General features: G+C 49.7%; 1 protein-coding gene across 5 annotated transcripts; it reads right to left on the bottom strand.

Annotated features, from left to right (window-relative positions):
• Positions 1-8,679: 8,679 nt before the first annotated feature.
• Positions 8,680-20,258, bottom strand: LOC310921502 (uncharacterized protein). Of its 5 annotated transcripts, none has more exons than XR_014592148.1 (3): positions 14,008-14,169; positions 11,289-12,597; positions 8,680-10,438 (listed from the first exon to the last, which is right to left on the bottom strand). XR_014592148.1 is itself a non-coding variant. In XM_083881636.1 (3 exons), exon 2 carries the CDS (start codon positions 12,568-12,570, stop codon positions 11,494-11,496), a length of 1,077 nt encoding a protein of 358 aa, XP_083737762.1. In that variant the 5' UTR covers positions 12,571-12,597; positions 14,008-14,169; the 3' UTR covers positions 8,680-10,438; positions 11,484-11,493. The 5 variants fall into 5 exon arrangements, 3 of the variants coding, with proteins under 3 accessions (XP_083737762.1, XP_083737761.1, XP_083737760.1); XR_014592149.1 differs by having other exon boundaries at positions 8,680-10,360; XM_083881636.1 differs by having other exon boundaries at positions 11,484-12,597.
• Positions 20,259-20,895: the final 637 nt, after the last annotated feature.

The raw sequence follows: 20,895 nt of genomic DNA, 5'->3' as shown, positions 1-20,895 counted from the left end.
TACTGTCCATTAGACAGTAGAGTTTATTGATTTGGGTAGGATGCAGATGGTAATAGAATAAGGAGTGGATAATGCCTTGCGTTATGTAACAAAAAAAATGCTTATTCTATTTCATCAGTTGAAACCGGTTGGGGAGCTGTTTTATCTCTTGTAACTCCAGGGGCGAGGGGATGGGTGCCTTCTGATAATGGGCCAGGTGTTAAAACTGGGTGGGGCATTGTTCTTTATCTCTTCCACCACCCATCCTCCCTCCAGGGGGATATCTTACATTAATGGAACATTAAGGCTTACCACTGACATGACACATTACATCATCCCATTGTGAGATGTTCCACCCAGTGCAAGAAGCCAAACCATTCCTAGCTAGATAAAAACTGAGACTTAGAAACACCAGGTATCCAGTGTTTCCACTGGATTCCCGGAGGAATACCAGACCCATCTTGCCATTACTGGACTCTTTTCTACAGGACCATCTCTACTGCAACAGAACCACATCTGCCACTCCAGGAGGGCTTACTTTTGGACTACTTCCAACACCCTGACCAACAGGATGTCAGGTTGTATTTCTGACTCTACAAGGGTTTCTAGGATTTTTGTTTGTTTTTGTTTTTTGTTTTGTACTACTACATTTGTATTCTTAATATTCCTAGTAAAGAACTGTTATTTTTATTCCCAAATCTTTGCCTGAAACCCTCTAACTGCAAATTTATCCTTTGGAAAGGGGGGGGGGGGGGGGGGGGGGGTGGCTTACATTCTCCATTCCAAGGGAAACTCCAGCTTTCCCTGTCTTCCCAAAGCAAGATACACATCATTCTTTGATTGACCAAAGACTAAAAGGGTTGCAATGTCCATGTTTCTATCATGTGTAGCAGCCATGAAAAGTTTAGGTGAGCTTCACCATTTGGGGTGTTGGCTTATTAAGCATGCCAACAGGACATTTAAAGCACTCAGCAACCTCCTCAGGGATGAAGTGACCACCAGACACGCAACTCTCCAGAACAGAGCAGCTATAGACTTTGCTGTTAGTCCGTGGACAGGACTTTGAGGGCATGTGGTGTTTTCATAGTGAATCCATCTCTTGAAGCATTCAGCTGCTGAAGGAAGAAGTGAGGGACCTTAAGACAGATAAAGATCCAGAGTGGTTTGAAAACCTATTTGGATATCTGTGACTTAAAGGGTAGGCTGCCGCTGGTGTTGAACCAGAGGTGTTGATATGGTGTTGAACTGTATCATGTGGGGTTTTGTGGTTATTATGGTTGTCTTATTGATGTTTCATGTCTTTTAAGAAGCTTGAAAAAAGTGGTTTTTAAAGCATTCTTAATAAAAAAAAAAAGGGGGAGTTGTACCAGTCCCTAAGCCACCAACAGATAAGCTTACTCTCCCCTGGAGGGATGCCAGCATTCAAACTGCAATCTAACTTTTGTATTCTGCCCTAGGAATAATGTTCTTATGAGTTCACTATGTAATATGCTAATTCCAGCCTTCCTATTGAATATGTTTTTGGCTTATAGTTCTCTTCAAATGATTGGTTAGTCCTTGATCCTCTCCCTGACTGGCCCTTTCCCCAGCTCTGTACCCTATTGGCCTAAGTTGTAAACCCCGCCCCTTCCTGCCCTATATAAACCCGCTCCCCTCAGACAGAACTGCCACCTTTCTGCCAGTTCCAGCCCAAGAAAGGAAGACCTGAAGGACAAGAAGGCCCGTTCCCACTCTCATTATTTCCCGTGTCACTCAGTGTGGTTCTGCCACATCACTGCTCAGGCAGCAAGCATAAAAGAGCTGCAAAGCACTATCACTCTGAGGGTTGCCTGTGCACTGGGTAGGCCAGGACGTCCTTTTAAGGACCTCCCTAGCTAGACAGTGTCACAGCACCTCGAAGATCGCTGGGGAAACTGCAGACAGTAACAATTCCCCACACTCATAGGGCCAATCCCCAGTGTGGATGTTTTGATGTTTTGCCAGCTTGAAATTCCACCTGAAGTCCTTCCCACATTCTATGAGGCTTCTCACTAGCCTGAGCCTTCTCCACCAGCTCCAAGATCTGGCTGTATCTCTGACCACCTACCCAGCACAGGGGTGGGGATCTTTCCTCCTCACTGCTCCTTGGGTTGGGTTTGCAGCCCCTCCTCGTGTGGGGGCTCTTGGGCTTTTCCTCCCCATTGGATTCCTGTGCCATGGAGCCACTCAAAACAGTCCCTTCCACAAGGTTCTGTGGCAGGGATTTGTTCTCCCTGGTCTCTGTCTGCAGCTCAGGGCCTGGAGTTAGGAAATACAAGGAGAGGAAGGAATGAGGAGGGAAGCAGGACAAAATGACAAGAGCAATGAAGATGGACAAGGAGAGGATGGGATTTGCCTCTGTGCCAGAGGGAAGGGGGAGGAGATCCCCCCAATCTATCCCTGGCAGGATGGCCTTGGCAGTGGGGTGGTCCTGCAGCCGGGGGCGATGCTGGGCTGGGAGATGGAGCAGGGGAGAGGGGGAAAGGGGCAGTGACTTCCTCCACACCTGCCTCAGTATCCCAGGGCATCTTCCTTTTCCTTGCAGCCTCCTCTGCCTCCATCTAGACAAAGTCTGAGACTGACAAATCCTGGCGTAGGGGAAAAGCAAGGGGTGAGCACCTTGGGTTAGTTGGTCCAGCTTGAGAAGTCACTGCCCTGTTCACTGTTGGGTGGGCCGAGACTCTGCTCATCTCTATCCTCCCCCACTCCACCAGGCTGCCGAGGAACCCCAGCTTTGGGATCACCCCATGCTGCTGTCCCCACTCCCCATGAGCCCAAAAACCGATATCACCTCCCTTGTGCCCTCCAGTACTGGGCAATTGCCACATGGATCCTCCAGGATTCCTCCAAGGGACACTTGTGGCTCAGCTTTTGGGTCCTGTGAGATCCAAACTTCCCATCTGTTGCTGAAGGCCCTCATGGACACCCCATGAGAGATGTGGGGCGAGCTTCCCCTCCCCGTTCACGTGCTGGGGCCAGGGGAGCTGCAGACTTAGCAGGAGGGTGGGGGAATCACCTGGTTCTACTGCTGCTCCTCCTTTTCCCCTCCCTTGTTGTCAGGGTCCGCAAACATATGCGGGGAACCTGATGGTTCGTTTTGGAGATCTCAAAGCGCAAAAGACACAACAGGGGACAAACCAGTTTGCTTAAACAAAAAAATGCACTTTTATTTAGTGCCCACAATGCGATAGTAGGGAGAGAAAATAGAGAATAGTGAGAAAGATAGAGAAAAAGGGGAAGGGGGATTATAGCTACCACGTGGAGAGTCGGAGGTCCTCAAGACGTAGAGATGCCCATAGACGCGATCTTCTCCAGTGGGGTGTACACAAAGGGTGCACGGGATCCACAGAGTCTTTATAGGGTGGTCAGGAAAAGGACCAAGGCAAGTGGAATGGAGCCAAAGAGGGCACTGGGCCAGTGCAGGCACTTGCGTCAAAGTTGGGTGCTCAGGAACAAGCAGCAAGCTGTGCCCTTCTAGCACGGTCAGTATAACCAGCTCAGTCCACTGTAACGAGCTGCTATTGTTCTTGCATTCCATTCTCGTGGAGATGCGTATCAGTCCTCGGCAGGCGCCCCACCTCAGCCAGGCCAGGGACTCTCCCCAGTCTCTTCGGGGGTCTTGGTCTTCAACCATCGGAGACAGTTGTGAGGCATAACACATCCTCGGACAGACTCTGACACCACCCCGTGACTCACGACTGACGACGAAGGTGTTCTTCCATTAGCAGGTTCCGTAGTTTCGTGAAGTCTTCAGGACTCATCCACATTGGCAGCATATCCCGGAAAAACAGAAACAAGAGAGAGGGTGTAGGAGAGAGAGAGAGAGAGAGAGAGAGAGACAGAGACAGAGACAGAGACAGAGAGAGAAAGAGGGAAAAATACGGAAAGGGAATAGAAGCAATAAATGAAACAAAAATAAAGAAAAATTGATTTAACAATTTTTAACAATTTTTCCAAAGTAATCAACATAAATTACCAAATAATTAATATAACAATTTTTCAAAATATTAACTCAAATTACTAAATAATTAATATAATACCATCAATTAAAATCAACAATTACAATTTTCAATCAAATACTTAATTTAAAACAATTTTCTTTCACAAAATTCTTTAAAATTTTTTTTTTTTTAAAAATGATAATAATTTCTAAACAAACAAAAACAAAAAGAAAAGAAAACAAAACAAACCTTAATTTTTAATTAACATGACTAAGACAAAGCAACATTAATCAAATCAAACTGCTGTTACAGGTTTAACTTTCGCTGTCTGGGTAGTGCATTTTACGTCAATAACTTTAGGAGTGTCTTTTGCAAAGGGGATGTTAACTAAACCATATGTTCTCATTATAGATGCCAAATGTGTCAACTGCTTCATCATTTTCCAATTTAGGATGTATAAAATGATTGATAACACAAGGCCAATCAAAACCAAAATCAGAAGGACAACAATAGGATGACACACTTTGTTCAGGATACCTGTAGCAGTAGGTGACCACCCAAAAAGGGTATCCCACCACCTGTATTCAGCATCCTTTTTTACCCTTTCCATAACACGATGTATTTCCTTCACATCATGATGGACTGTTACCAAAGTTTTCTGTCCATTTTCCTTGATCTTTTTCAAAATTTTTATTAAGTCCTGGTGAAGCAACAATTGCTTAACTAGGGTCAGGTTCATTCCAATGGGGACAGGCATTATCTGGTGAATCAGTGTGAAATTGGATTGTAAAAGATGGTAGGACGTGACTGGGGCTTTATAAGAGAAGTCACATCCTGTAATTGTGGTAAAATTACAGACACAAAAATTAGAGTGATTTTTAGTATCTACCATTACATTTTCTACAACTACAACATCACAGACAGTCCTAAAGCATGCACACCCATTGCCTATATACACGAGCACTGTTCCAGGAGCTTCGTTAGGATGCACTTCAAAATGACAAATATTTTGCTCTGTGTCTAAACAAATATCCTGAGCTATGATTGCATTACTTTCACAAATGAAACCTTGCTGCTCCCTAACAACACAAGATTCTAAATTAACAGTTTGCCATTTCTCACCAGTTTGACGGGCCCATTCTCTATGCTCGGAAGGATAGAGAATAGCTCCATCATGATTTATACCTAATGCAATGATAGGGAATATCAAATGTACTGAAGCATTACCTATTGTTAACACAAAGGCTGTAACTGTGTTAGTATTGGGGTTGTAGGTAAAGTTCACTAATTTCCACCAGGATTGGAATTCTCTTTCAAAATCATTTGCATTGTCCCAAACTATTTTCCGAATTTTGGTAGGAAATATGCCTTCCTCACCTTCTTTTATGATTGAGGCAACAACTGTCTGCATCCATAATTGTGCCTGGATGCAACTAAGGGCCAAAGAGATGTTGTTTTGAGCAACATCTAGTGCTTCAATTATCATTTTGTGATCTTCCACATTTACCTTCTCCCAATTTGGTAATATGTTGGATAACAACCACTGTTGTGTCCCCAAGGCGGACAAAGAGGACTGTAGGGGTTGTTGAAATTGTGCCAAATCTGTCGTGGTGGCAGCTAATTTATTTAACAATACCTCAGAGTCAATGCTATTTAGGATTCCCAATCCTGTCCCCATAACACCGGTTATGTCTCTTGCCACTCTTGTCTTAGAAGGATTCCGTTTTCGCAGCCAGGTATCCCATCCCTGAAAGGAAGTTTGTAAAAAAGGTGAACAATTTGGTTGAATTTCTGAAACATTATTCTGCATCAGTAATTTGACCTTTTTGAGGGACCATTCAGGATTAAACAATATTTGTTGTTGTCCAGTTTTCCTAATTATGTATGGTCCAATTTCATAAATCTGTGGCGTTAGCATGACCGGTGGTGGGGTAGTGGGCTTTACCACATTTACATCAAGTTTCCCCCAATGCTTAGTATAGTTATCACCACATACCACTTTGTGGGAAAATTGTACATTAGTCAAATTCAACCAACAATTTAGGTTTCGAAATTTACAATATGAAACACGGGCATGAGAGCCTATGGCAGAGCTATGTATGGGTTCAGCAAGGGATTCAACAATTAATTCACATCGAATTGCAATATCACCACCTTGTATCATTGTAAAGGGAGGAAAAATATTGTCCTTGCTGTTTAACACTAGGGGAGTTTGCATACCAGGTTGTATGATCACTACTCTTAACACAGGTCTTTCCACAGCATTGATTTTAAACTTATAAACTAAACCTTTTAGACCTGACTGATCTGCCGGGTCATTTTGCCAGTTACATGTCACATAGGTTGATCTGGTTAAAGTGAAATTATACCCGCAGTCAGTGGGTTCATCCTTACAGAGTTTTGTGATCTCAACATTGTTGGTGCTGGGGTCAAGTGTATGCTTTCCAACATCCTTCTGGCAACAACACAGTTTAAGAGGGGCATGTTTTTTGCAGTTCCACGCTGTAGTGGGGCAAAGTTCTGCTGTAATGCTGGGGTGCAAACTGCTTGTTATGTTTGGTTCTAAAAGGTTTCCAGTTATTACGATGGAAGTAGCTTTCTCATGGGAAGATCCTTCTATCTTTCTGCATCTTACCTCAATTTCTTCACCAATTGTCCCAGTCAACATTCTGGCCCAGTCCGTTTGGTCCCAACCCCACTCATCCCAACGATATACCTCTAAGTCATGCTGTACCACAGTTGCTAGGTTTGGGTGACGGTCTCTGGGGTAGGGTCCTTGGGCACTGGTGTACCTGATGATAGCTTCAGACCACGGCCACTCAGTCAAATTTTGGCCATGGGAGGATGACAGGATGCAGAAAAGTACTGATAATAGTAACATGGCTTATGTCACTTGAAGTGTCCCTCGGAGTTCTCCTGTAATAGCAAACACAGTATAATCTGCCACCTATGGGCAGGATATTAAAATGATGGAATTATCCAGCGGGTATTTATCCGATGCTCCTTTCCCGAGGCATCAGATGCTATCCATGTAAATTTATTCAGAGAGGTTTTCAGCACAAGTGGTACCTCTCCCACCGTGGGGAGATCTACTAACACAGGTTGTCCCGGGTAATGAGCTGGGTTTTTGGGATCATTAGATCCTGTCCGTGACGCCAATTTAATGTCAGGGTCCGCAAACATATGCGGGGAACCTGATGGTTCGTTTTGGAGATCTCAAAGCGCAAAAGACACAACAGGGGACAAACCAGTTTGCTTAAACAAAAAAAATGCACTTTTATTTAGTGCCACAATGCGATAGTAGAGAGAGAAAATAGAGAATAGTGAGAAAGATAGAGAAAAAGGGGAAGGGGGATTATAGCTACCACGTGGAGAGTCGGAGGTCCTCAAGACGTAGAGATGCCCATAGACGCGATCTTCTCCAGTGGGGTGATCACAAAGGGTGCACGGGATCCACAGAGTCTTTATAGGGTGGTCAGGAAAAGGACCAAGGCGAGTGGAATGGAGCCAAAGAGGGCACTGGGCCAGTGCAGGCACTTGCGTCAAAGTTGGGTGCTCAGGAACAAGCAGCAAGCTGTGCCCTTCTAGCACGGTCAGTATAACCAGCTCAGTCCACTGTAACGAGCTGCTATTGTTCTTGCATTCCATTCTCGTGGAGATGCGTATCAGTCCTCGGCAGGCGCCCCACCTCAGCCAGGCCAGGGACTCTCCCCAGTCTCTTCGGGGGTCTTGGTCTTCAACCATCGGAGACAGTTGTGAGGCATAACACATCCTCGGACAGACTCTGACACTTGTCCTTCTCTCCTTCCTCTTCCTCCCGGTCCTCCTCACCACAGAACCCAGACCCCCCTTTCCCATCCCCCTTGCCCCACAGCCACCATAGCACTGGATGCTGTTTGGGGGAAACTCCCTCCTATGAGCCCCTCAGGAATGAAAAAGGGGCTTAGGGACCCCTCTAGTGTGAATCCATCCTACCCCCCCCCCACCCAGAGACCCAGGGAATCGCTCCAGGGATCGAGTGATGGGGACAAGAAAGAAGCCCCATGGAACCCCTTTTTATGTCCCAGCCTCACCCTTCCCTCCCCTCTCCCAATGTTCCTCCAATCTAAAGACCTCTCTCAACCCAATTTAGGAGTCCCATCCCTTTCTCACTCTCTTTGGGGATCCCAGACCTTTTTTCTTCTCTCTCTCTTCTGCACTTTTCTCATCATCCCCCCCGTCCCCACCCCTCTCACCTGTGCTTGGGCCTGCAGGTACCATCCCCTTTTCTCTCAATTCAGGCACCTACTGGCAGCTATTTTCTGGGAGGAATTCCTGAGTTTTGGGATTTAGGGGGTGCGGTTTTGGAGTGGGACAGCTCTGTCTGGCCTTCCTCTCCCTGTTGTGGCCTCTCAGTGGCCCACGACACCCTGGGGCTACTGGGATTTCCCTCCTAAGGACGAGGATGTTCACTCCTTTCCAGGAGTCACAGGCCTGGCTGGGGGTCCAGGTCAGGGGGCCCTTGAGCAGCTGCCCCAGAACCTCTGCCAGGATCTCCCAGCACAGCCAGAGCTGCTGGGCCTGGGGTCCCCAAAGCCCTCAGCAAGCCCCAAGTCCCTCCCAGGAAACCTGAACTCCCTCAAACCCAGCATCCCCCACATCCCCTGCAAGTTCCTCCCAGGGCACCAGCCATGGCCATGTCCCACCGTGTCCTCACCCATGGCTGTCTCCCCACCACATTCCCATCCCTGTCATTGGCCTCCACACCTCCATCTCTACCCCTGTCCCCATGAACGGCAACGTCCATGTCCATGTGTCTTCATGTCACTCCATGTCTATGCCCCTCCATGCCCTCACCCATCTGTTTATTTTTACCCCAAAGTTGGGTATTTTAAAGGCATGAAGTGAAATGAAAAACAAATCAAGGCCAAAAGAAAAAGATTTCTGTGTCTGTGCCAGCTGAGGATCCACGTGCTTAGGTGGGAGAGAAGAACCTTTTCTGGAAGGGTTTCTGCCCTATTGTCTCCAAAATCTTGGTCTTGGCCCCAGTTCATCTTTATTTGGCTGCAGAAGATGCCCTCAGGCAATAGGCAATCAAAATCGTGGAATCTCTGAGGTTGGAAAAGACCTCAAGACCATCCAGTATTCCTTGATGCCGCCAGAAGACAGAATTGAACACAAAAGATTTTCTGGGATTGAGAGTCAAGAAATCCACTCTAACCAAGGAATTCCCAATGTCGGTCTGTGTCCTGATGGATGTTCCTGCCCCTGCATTCATTCAAGTGCCCATAGGGAGAGAGAAAGATGTGGAGCCCCCCAACCAGGTGTCTTCCCAACACAGATCACCAGGACCATGGACCACCAGGGCTCTGTCCAGCGGAGGTCACTGGGCATCATCCACTGCCGATCCTCCCATGGGAGATGGAGCTGGAGCAGCGCGCAAAACTCTTCCCACACTCGGGGCATGTTGTGGTGTGTTCCCAATTTCCCCCTAAATCCCCATGGAGTTGGTCTGACCCTGCAGATGCCCCATCCCCTTTACCTGTCAGTTAAGTTAACCATTCCCATTCTTCTAGATCCCTTCATGTCAATCCCCAGTTGTCCCAACCCCTTGCCTGCCAGTCAAGGCTTGTCCCCTCCCTTTGTTCCAGAGAATTCTATGTTCCTTGGTACCCAGTTGGTACCTTAACTTTGTACCCTCCCCTTTGTACCTCCCTATTGGCAGTGACTCTTTGTACCACCCCTTGCGATCCCCACCCACTGTGTTACCATTGGTTGTTGTATTGTACTACCCCTCGTGCCACCCCCTTTTAAAAACCGATGTACCTCTGTGGCAAGTGCTCTCTCTCCCTGACCCTTTCACCTGAATAAACCTTCAGTTGGAACCTCATATTGAGAGCCTCCCTCTACTCCTTTGCCTGGATCCTTGTTGTCGCCTCCTTTGCTTGGCTTGGGGCTGCACACCCCAGAGGTTCCGCAGCAGACACCAGCTGTGTCCCTGCAGTTCCCCACGCTCCTTGTAGAGCTCCCACCCCACAGCCAGCTGGAGCTCTGAAAGGCAAAAAGGGAGCTTACAACAGTTGGTGCCCAAAATGGTCTGGCCTCTGCACTTCCTGTGAAGACAGCGACTCCACGAAGGACTTGGATTATGAAGTCTTTGGCCATCAGCTACCCTGGTTGCAGCAGACCGATTTTTGTTCAGTGGCGCTCCCAGGGATGGAGGCAGCAATCCCTGTGGCACAAGGGATTGCCTTCCAGATTTAGGACCAAGTCTGCAGCAACTCGCCTGGATTCTGTAAGTCACTTCTCCAGTGGGATTTTGTGTTTGCATCTGGGAGGAACCCTGTGTGTGTGTGCGCCAGGCACCCCTTCCCAGAACAGTCTCCAGGTCCTTTCTCTTTCCTTTCCGTTAAGTTTTCCTTTTGCTGCCGGCTTGGGTGGAGCTGTTGAACGGAGTTACCATCATGGGTGCCAAACTTTCAGTTCAACAAAGGGGGACCTATATCCAAGTTGTGGGAATCCTTGAGGGTGGGGGGAAACAGTTTTCTAAGGGTTTGTAAAAACATTTTGTTTGCTGACTGCACTTACTTTTCCATTTCCCCCGAGTGTCCCCTTCTGACCTCACCTCTGTTCCCTTCTGGGACAGAGTGTGATTGAAATTGACTGATGAATCAAGGGGACACTTCTGCCTCAAAATTCCTTCCTTTGTTCATCCTAATTTGGCTAACTTTAATTGAAAAAAAGGGAATGTATAGGCAGCCAACCACCCCAGTTACTCCTACCCCATCCTCCTGAACCCCTTGTCCCACACTGGGGAAAATGAGCAGAATAGCCCACAGTGTGCAGGGTAGCCTAAGTCTCCCTGGCTCTCCATGTCCCCTCCAGCACCCTCATTCTGGCAGTACTGGCCATGCTGCCAGAGACCTTTCCCACAGACCCTCTACCCCAGTTTTTACTCGAAAGTTGTTAGATTTGAGGTTCCTCCGCAGTCGTCTCGTTTCTCTCCTCTACCCCGATCCCCACAAAATGGCCCCCAGAGGACACAACATGGCAGAGATTGCATGGTCAGCCCCCCTTGCTTGTTCTTCTTCCCATAACCCATTTCTCCCTTGCCTAACTCCTTCCTGTCCCAAACCCCTCCTCCTCCCTTTCCCTTCAACCCCTCCTCCCCCTTGACACCACTCCCAGGAACCCCTGTCCCTCACAGCAGTTGCCCTGCCTATGGCTCCTCCACTTTCTCCGGCAGCTCCCCACCCCTTCCTACTTCCCACGCTCCTCCTTCCGGTTCCCACACTTGGGAAGCCGGATGTGAGAGGCAGGGGGGGATCAGAACCAGGAACAGGACACACTCCCTCAAGCCGCTCCAGTTACCTGTGGTGATGGGAAAAGGCTCCTCCCACAACGGGAATCCATTTCTTTCCAAATTAAGGAAAAACTTGCTAGGAAGGTTCTGCAGCAGACGCCGTCTGCGTCCCTGCAGTTCCCAATGCTCATTGTAGAGGTCCCACTCCACAGCTAGCTGGAGCTCTGAAAGATGAAAAGGAAGCTTACAACAGGGGCACTCACAGGGCTTCCCTTACTGGTGCTTCCGTTGGTGTTGGGTCAAGTTAGAGCTCTGTGAGAAGCTCTTCCCACACTCAGGACACTCGTAGGGCCTCTCCCCGGTGTGGATGCGCCGGTGGACAGTGAGGGCAGAGTTGTGCTTGAAGCCCTTCCCACAGTCGGGGCAGCGGAAGGGCCTCTCCTCCCTGTGAATCCGCTGATGTAACAGGAGAGTGGAGCTGGTCTGAAACCTTTTCCCACACTCTGGACACTCATAGGGCTTCTCCTCAGTGTGGATGTGCTGGTGTTTTCTCAGGTCGGAGTTCCATCCAAAGCTCTTCCCACACACCAAGCAGGTGTAGGGTCGTTCCCCAGTGTGGATCACATGGTGCTGGATCAGGTTGTAATTTACCCTGAACCTCTTCCCACATTCCCCACACTCGTAGGGCTTTTCCCCAGTATGGATCCTCTGGTGTTCCCTCAGCTCAAATCTCTGGATGAAGCTCTTCCCACATTCCCCACACTCGTAAGGCTTTTCCCCAGTGTGAATCCTCTGGTGTTTCCTCAGGCTGTAGCTGTAGCTGAATCTCTTCCCACATTCCCCACACTCATAGGGCCGTTCCCCAGTGTGGATCCTCCGGTGTTGTATCAGAGTGCCCTTCTGGCTGAAGCTCATTCCACATTTCTCACACTTGTAGGGCCGTTCCCCAGTGTGGATCCTCTGATGTTGCATCAGGTGGCCCTTCTGGCTGAAGCTCTTCCCACATTCCCCACATTCGTAGGGCTTTTCTCCAGTGTGGATCCTTTGGTGTTTCATCAGATTGGAGCTGTGGTTGAAGCTCTTCCCACACTCCCCACACTCATAGGGCCGTTCCCCAGTGTGGATCACCTGGTGCTGGATCAGGTGCAGGCTCCAGCTGAAACCCTTCCCACATTCCAGGCACTTGTGGGGCTTCTCCCCTCCATGAGGCTTCTCCACCAGCTCTGAGCTCCGCCTGGATCTCTGGCTGTCCTCCTGGCACAGGGCGGGTCTTTCCCCCTTGCAGCTCCCTGGGCTGGGTTTGCAGCCCCTCCTCCTGTGGGATCTCTGAGGCCTTCCCTTCTTCTCCATCCGGCCACTCCTTGGGAATGAAAAATCCTGGTTTGGGGAAAAAAAGAAGAGGAGAGTGCCTTAGGCTGGGGATTCCTCCTTGGCCAAGTTCATCTCAGGAAGTCATTGGCACCTTGTGTCTGCAGAACCTCCAAAACATTAAGATTCAGCCCCAAAATCCTCCAAACACCAAGACTCGGCCAAAACCTCTCCTAAAAATAAAGATTCAGCCCCTTGCAAAACACCAAAGCACCAACATTTAGCCCAATAACGCTCAGAAACACTAAGATTACCCACTGTGAAAACCATAGATCCCTCTCCGTGGTCACCTGCTGTATGTGGGGCAATGTCCCTCGGGCTGGGGGGGAAGGCTGCAGATACAGGGAGGGGTGGAACCTTGTGCTGCCTCCTCTTCCTGCTCCTCCTCCTATGTCCTCACTTTAACATTCCTCTTCCTCCTACTATTCCTCCTTCTCCTGCACGATCCCACCTTCTCCTAACACATATATCCTTTGACCATTTTGTTCCTCAGCCCTGCTTCTCCTTCCCTTGTCCACCTGTCCCCAGGCCCAGCACCCACTGCCGGCTCCCTCTTCTCCCCCAAACCCACAGCATCCCACTGGAGGGGCACAGATGCAGCTGGGCCAGCTTGGGCTGGGGCAGCGCTGGGCTCTCGGCCCCAGCCCGCCCGCACTCGCTCCCCACTGCAGCCGCTCCCGCCACGACAGCGCGGAGGGGCCCGGCCTTGGTGCTCCCCTCTCTCCCACCTCCCCAAATTCCCCTCGCCGGGGGCACTGGGGCAGAGGGAGGGGCGCAGGTGGGGTCCGGGTGGGGAACACTGGGAGCTGCGGGTCTGCCTGGCAACTGGTGAGTCATCAGTGTCCCCAGGTCTGATTGGTTGAGCTGCAGCAACGGGGGACACCCTGCTCCAGGGGGGATGTCCCGCAAACGGGGGACCCCACGAAAGGAAGAAGAGGAAAGTGTCTTTACAAATAGATGCTGGGAATCTGCTTGGAGATAGGACCAGGCACTTGGACATAAGGAAGGGACAGAAGAAGCCATCAGTTCCAGAACATGTAATTATTTGACGACACAGACTGCTGCTCAGTTAAGGGCCTGCTAAATTCATGAACTTTAAAAAGAAGACTTAACAAAGACTGAACAGAGCTGTGAAAATCATTACCTATACAGAAGTGGGGTGCATATTAAGGGGAGTATGTAGTAGGTGGATTGGGAAGTCTGTATCTCTCAAGTAATTCAGACTATGGGGAAAGGGAGAGGGAGATGTAGCCAGGAAAATCAGGATGAAAAGGAGGCTGCATCCTCCAACACTTGGAGAAATCCCATGGGAAATGGCCCATGGCCTCTTCATTTTTCTATGAATGAAATTACTTTTACAGGACTCCTCTGTCTTCTTTCTGGACACAAATCTCTGGTGATGTCAATTTTTCCACATACCTTGGGATTTGTCTGGCATTCCTTCCACCATCCGGGGTGGCGGGAAGTGAGTGGAGCTGAAGGTGCCTCACCCAGTTTGGGTGATTGGCTCCCTTGGGTGGCGGCGGCACCGGGGATCGACTGGGGACCCGAGAGTGTCCAGGAGACAGATCAGCAGTGACACATCAGGGGCTCTGCGAGGAGTCGGCAGGGAGAGAGCACTGAAAATCTCATCAGTGAGGACACTGGGATCTTCAGAGAGTAAACATGGCAGGGGACCCATGGAGCGTAGACAACGGAAAGGCAGGAAGATGTCCTGGCCAAACGCATGACCATGCCGAAATATCTCTGATGGGTCTCTTGGGAGAATGCTGAGGTTTGCAAATACCCACAGAGGTAATTAAGGACATGGACACCCAGAGGCGCAAAAGGGGAAGGGGAGAAGGGATTTAGACAACAGGGGATGGATGATGTTGGTGTGTGAGGAAGGGTTAGTGTGTATTATCCAAAATTTGCCAGCTAATCTAGATACTTCGTATCCTCAGTTTCCAGGAGAGGCAAACAAGGAGGTCAGGATCCCAGGGGGTTTCCTCTGTGCTGGGGAGCGGCAGGAGCGGGCGCAGAGGGGTGGCACCGGGAGCACGGGCTGGGGGCCTGTGGGGAGCTGCGGGGCCGGGCCGGGGCTGTGGGGCAGCCGGGGCTCAGCGCCGGGCGCTGCCTGACCCCACCACCCCCCGGGCAGGGCCGGCACTGGCCCCCGGCCCCCAGGAGGCTGCGGGACGCCCCGGCCGCTGCCCGGCCCCGTGGAGCTGCCGGCCCTGCCCGCCGGGGGAGCTGCCTTTGGACACTGCGGCGCAACAGGCACCGGCTCTGAGATACGGGCTCTGCAGGGCACAGCCAGCACAAGCACCAGCGGCAAGGAAGGAATAGCTGGGAAATGTGGATTATTCCTGGAAGGATTGAGATAATATTTTAAGGATTTTGTTTGGGTCACTGGAGAAAGGAATAATTTTGAAGAAAGCTCAGCAGCTGTCAGAGGATGAGCACCCACAGGCATTCAGGGGGGCTGCAGGAGGGGCACAAGAAGCACCTGCAGCACTTGGTCACAAGTGAAGGCAAGAAGGGAGAAGAAAAAGGCCAAGCTGAAGGCAAAGGCCATGGCAGAGTTTCCACAGCCCCTGAGGGATGAAGCCCAGGGCCCAAGGGGGCCCCAGCACCGAGGGGACGGGCTCGGCCACAAGCACCTGGCACAGGCATTGCCCTCCTCTGCAGGGGAGAGCCCACCCAAACAGCCCCTGCCAAGGAAGCAGGGATCCATCTGCAGCCCACAGGGACACTGCAAGCACACACAGCAGCACCCTCAGCAGGAGCAAGTCCAGCCCTGCACGGACATGGATTCCTAGGGCTGCCAGAGCTCCCATTACACCAGGGACCCACCACACTGAAGCCCTTGACAACATTCAGACTGGGGCTGGATCCACAGGAGGCCTTTCCTCATACACACAGGGGCCTCTCCATCCACTCTCAATCTCAGAGCTAAGGGGGGAAAAATGCCAAAATTGTCTTTGATTATTCGGGGATAAGTGAGAAAGATGAGAGGGTGTGTTTTATTCAACCACTAATAGCAGATGTTTTGGATGGGTTTGAAATGCAGGAATTTTTACTGGCTCCTAAATGTGATTGTAATTTACTGGGAAGGGATTTGATGGCTAAATTGGGAATGCAAATTAATATTTTAAAAGGTGATACAGAGGCCAGTTCTGTGGTACCTTAGTGTCAAATGTCTGGCAAGGCTAAGGCTGAAGTGAATCCACAAGTGTGGGCAGCCCCAGGGAAAGAGGGAAAATTAGATTCCCAGCCTCTCCAAATTTCTCTCAAGCTACCAGGACAAGAGGTGTCTAAAAGCAATACCCTATTCCCAGGGAGGGAAGGAAGGGCTCACAGCCTGGTATTGAGCCCCATCAAAGGCAGGGCTTCTGCAGCCAAGGATCTCTCCCTGTAATGCTTCTATGCTGCCAATCAAGAAATCAGATGGAATCCACAGAATGGTGCAGGACCTAAAAGAAGAAATGAGATTATTAAACCCAGGCACTCCACAGTCTGAGATCCTTACACCAGCTGGAACCACGTTCCCTCCTCACACTGCTACCATTCAGGACTTGATGTCAAAGATGCTTTCTGGGGATGCCCACTGACCCAGTATGGTGAATAGAATTTGGCCTTTGAGTAAGAACAAGAGGAAGAAAGGGAAATGGGAAAGACATGGACGATTCTTCTGCAGGGATGCACGGAAGCACCAGCCTTATTTGTGAAATCTCTCCCACACGAAGCTTGGCTGGCACAGACCCTGCCTTGGGACTTTGCTGTTCACACCATCCAACCAGGACATGGGGCCCTGCCTGAGGAGTGGGAAGAAGCACCACTGGGGGCGAAGTGGCCCATCCCAAGTGTCCCTGAGCACAGAAACAGCCCCAGCACAGCTCAGCATGGGGGGACCCCTCACCCTGGGCTCAAGGGCTCGGAAAGCCCAAAGGAGATTTGAACTTCCTGGCTGCAGGAGGATGGGAGGCCACGACTGACCCGCCCTGAAGGCAAGGGAGCAGCAGCCAGGGCTCCACAGCGGGGGAAGCCTCTGTGCCTGCCCACAGATCCTCTGCTGGAATAGTCTGCCTGGGCACCTCCTGGGCCATCTCCAGACACTGGGGGCAGAATCTTGCTGCCACTGCTTCAGCTTCAAGGGTTTCTGTGCCTGCACTCGCCACAGGGGCTGGGGAAGACAACAGCAGAATTCGACTCTGGGTCTCAGTCAGACTCACATACTGGGCTGGATGGGATTATATTGCTGGAAAATATACCAATTTGGAAATTATTTTCTTTTCCATTTCTCTAGTCAGGCCTGGTTTGCCTTTGCCCTGGGGAAAGGAATTTTATAGGTTTTTTAAAGGATGTTACACCATTCAAAAGAAATGAGTTTAACATCTCAACAGACTGGGAATAGCCCAAAAGAGATCCACAAAGACAACGACCATCAACAAAACATCAACCACCATCAGCAAACAGCAACCAACATCTACCCTAGACCCTGCCCCTGGAATAGCTGGAAACACCTGGTCTGGAAAAGGCTGATAAGGAATTCTAGCAGTGAGGACCTAACTAACATCAGAGGCAAAGAAATCCAGCTGCAATAGAAAACCAAATATTGAGAACTTCACAACTTGGAAGAAATGAACATCAAACCAATGGATTTCTAGGGCTTTAAACTTTTTAAAATTTAGGAAAAATCTAGTAAAACTCACATGTCATTGAATGATTTTCTCTGCACACCTTGACTACATGTGGATGAAATTATTTCTTTTGCATATCCTGGCCAGAATCAAGTAATGCCTTGACTCTGTAATACTAAAGATATTGTTGGAGAATTTTTGTTTTTCCTGCAGTTTACATGACAAGATTACACTATTAGAATAATTTTTGTAATATTCCTACATTTATATTGTCAGTTTAGTTTGGACCAGGGGTCTGAGAATCAATTAAATTATTAGTCCTAGGAGAAGAAGCAGAAATAACTTGATTGCTTTGGAATGTTTTGCTATATGTTTGTGCATGGCTCTTAGTGATGGCAAAATTTTGGCATGGGTTTTTCAAAGTTTACCTTTAGGTTGCATTTTGCAATACTAGAAGAGTGTTAAAGGTGACCCTTTAATGCATAAACAGTTAATAGAATACTCTTTAAAAAAGAAGAAAAAAAAAAGGCAGATTGTGGGGGAACCACATGTGAGTCATTCAATGGCTGCTCTGGAAGAGAAGCTCCATTCCAGGCACCCAGGAGAGGAGCTTTAGAAATGCAAATTAACGCTGCTGGGGAAAAGTGGGGACAGTGCACCAGGCTCTTCTTGCCTGCGGGAGGAATTGGGCTGATTCCCTCTGCCCCTTACCCCAAGCTCTGCCTGCTTGCACAGATGGAATTGGCGCAGCCAAAGGCAGAGCCCACAGCGAGGAGATCTGACTCTGCAACACAAATTGCTTCAGCTGCAAAGGGAAACAGCCAGTGGAGAATGTTGTGAAAACTTCACTACAGTAAGTGAGGGGGAATCATCCCTCTCCCCACTCCAACATGTACTGTCACTGTCTGTGTCACACAGGGAGCATCAGACCACTGGGGTGTTTGTGCTACCACAATGCTATAAATGCATATTATAAAGTTTGCTTTTAGCAAGCATTAAAATGAATGCTATATGTTTAATGCAGAAAGGTTTACTGTATTTTCTTTTTAACAGTCTTAGAAATGCGATAAGTGCATGTTTGCATTTTGAGTTGTAACAACTTTTTTTGTAAAACCAGTCAAAGCAGTTACCCAAACTAAATGAAACCCTCACCAGAAGATATGGGGAGGGAACTCTTTCTGTATTCCTGAACTGACAGATCAAGATAATGGTGAACCAAAAGATGCAAAAAAGGTATTAATTGATCTCCTGGTATCAGAAGAATAAAACATGAAGAAGATCACCAGATGCCAACAAGAACTTTAAAATGTTAATTTGGTACAATGGGACAGGTTTGGGGAAGGAGGGGGGCAAAAAACCAAGGGAACATCTGAACTCAAAGGAATGCTTGCAAATGCAAATGTAAAAGATTAATCCTTAAAATCAAGGAACTTGAAGGAGTAGGTGTGCTTTTTTTCTACTGAGGCACCCCAGCTGGAAAACTTCTTGCTTTTCTATTTCCTAATTTTTATATTTTTTTATTAAACTTATAAATTCTTCTAAGAAAGTGAACCTCATTTTTCACAACAAGTTCAGAGAAATCCAAGTAGGTGATGATTTAATTAGAGAAAAGAGATCAATTGATGCAGCACTGGCTGGAGGAAGCACCCAAAAATGGTGAAAAGATGAACAGTCAACAGAATAAATCCCACAACACCATGTACCAGCCCCTGGGAACCCGAACCAATTCAGATCAGGAGCCAGAGAACCCACTGATCATCTCAATGGCAGAATTAGATTACAAGATGTCCTCGAAATAATAACCAACCAGACAGATCCAGCTCCTCAGTCTGGCCCACCAATCCACTCAAACGAAGAATGCAAAATTTCACTATGGGATGGATTAGATTATCTGTGAGCAGGAGTTTGTGGAAGATTAAATGACTCAAGATGCTGTTGGCAAACAGATGACAACTGAAAAGTGGTGAAACAGAAAACAAAGGAAATAAGAAAGCAGCTCATGTTCCTGTCCAAACGTGGAAAGGATGGGAAAGGGACACGGTTTGGTGCCTCCCTGGCACACCAGGGGCTAAAGGAATGCTCTTTCTCCTCTGTTGTGCTACAGCAACTCTCATCTTTGGGCCGTGCACCACACCTTGCTGAGGGCAGCTCATTCAGCAGCTGAGCAAGGGGATGCAGGTGGCAGCCAGGCCTCCTGAGCCACACACGGCTACAAAAGGACAGGGAAGGAGGTCACTGACAATAATCCCAAAACCAAAGAGGACCCAGCAAGAAAAAACAGAGTGAACGAGTGAATCTGCTTGGAGACAGGGCCAGGGACTTGGAGATAAGGGAGTAACGGGAGAAACCATCAGTTTCAGAAAATGTTACTCATTGACACGGACTGCTGCTCAGCCAAGGTCCTGCGAAATTCCTGAACATGGAGAAGAACAACAAAGACTGAGCAGAGCCGTGAATATCGGATGTTATACAAAAGGGGGGCGCATATTAACGAGGACATGCAGGAGGCGGATCGGGAAGTCTGAACTTTCCAAGGACCTTCGCCACGGGGCAAAGGGACAGGGAGATCCAGAAGAGAAAATCAGGAGAAAAAGGAGGCCGCGTACTACAACAATTGGAGAGACCCCCCCGGCAAATGCCGCACGGCCTCTCCCTTTGTTCAGGAATAAAGTCACTTTTACAGGACTCCTCGCTCTACTTTGGGGACACAAACCTCTGGCGACGGGAATTTTCCCGCACAGCCCCAGGGACAGGGCGGCCACCTCCGCCCTACCCACAGGAACCGTGACGAGCCGGCGCTGCTCCGGCAGCGGCTCCTGCCGAGGCAGCGGCGGGAAGGAGATCGCGGGCAGCCGCTCCCGCAGCGCCCTCAGGCCACGGGGAACACGGCGCCGACACGGCACAAGCAACCCGCCGGAGCCCCCTGCCGCCCCCTCCGCCCGCAGCCAGCCCCGAGCCCCGGCAGAACCGAGCGCGGCTCCCACCTGCGCTGGGGCCGCCTCCGAGCTCGGCCAGTGCCGCCTCACCGGGCTCCGGCCGCTGCCGCCCCTCCCGGGCCCGCACACGCGCTCCCACAATGGCGCCTCTGCCCAGCCACGGGCGCCCGGGGGGCGGCCCCGGCAACGGGCTTGGCCCCGCTCCGCCCAATCAGCGCGCGCCCACAACCGGCACTGACGGCACAATCAGCCAATGGCGGCGAGGGAGGCCCGGGCTGTGCACACGGCCCAGACCCGCCCCGCGCTCTCAGGCCCCGCCCCCGGGCTGTGTGGCTGTGTGAGGGAAAGCCGCAGATGAGGAACCGCCCTGGGACGGGCCCGGGCCCGAGTCGGGGTTGAGCTGGAAACACAAAGCAAGTTCTCCGCACCTCCCGGCCCGCCTTTCCCAGCCCTGCATGTTCGCTGCCACCATCTCCGAGGAAAGCCGTCAGTTCTCCTGGCCCTAATTAGGAGCATCAACGCATGGCTTTGATTTCGCCAAAAAAAAAAAAAAAAAAAAAAAAAAAAAAAAAAAAAAAAAAAAAAGGAAAACCCCCAAGGCCCTTGGGCTGAGTGGAGGAGGGGGGAGATTTCTGGCAGAAAACTCCAAAAATCATCTTTCCCCATAGTTGGGAAGAACAAATCAAAGTGTGGTGGGTCGCTCCCCCAGCAGCGCCTCTCTGCCGTCCCAGCTGAAGCCGTCGCTGACT

The sequence above is a fragment of the Zosterops lateralis genome (assembly GCF_965231275.1).
Source record: "Zosterops lateralis genome assembly, chromosome: 35".
NCBI lineage: Eukaryota > Metazoa > Chordata > Aves > Passeriformes > Zosteropidae > Zosterops > Zosterops lateralis.
This window is presented reverse-complemented; position numbering and strand designations above follow the sequence as displayed.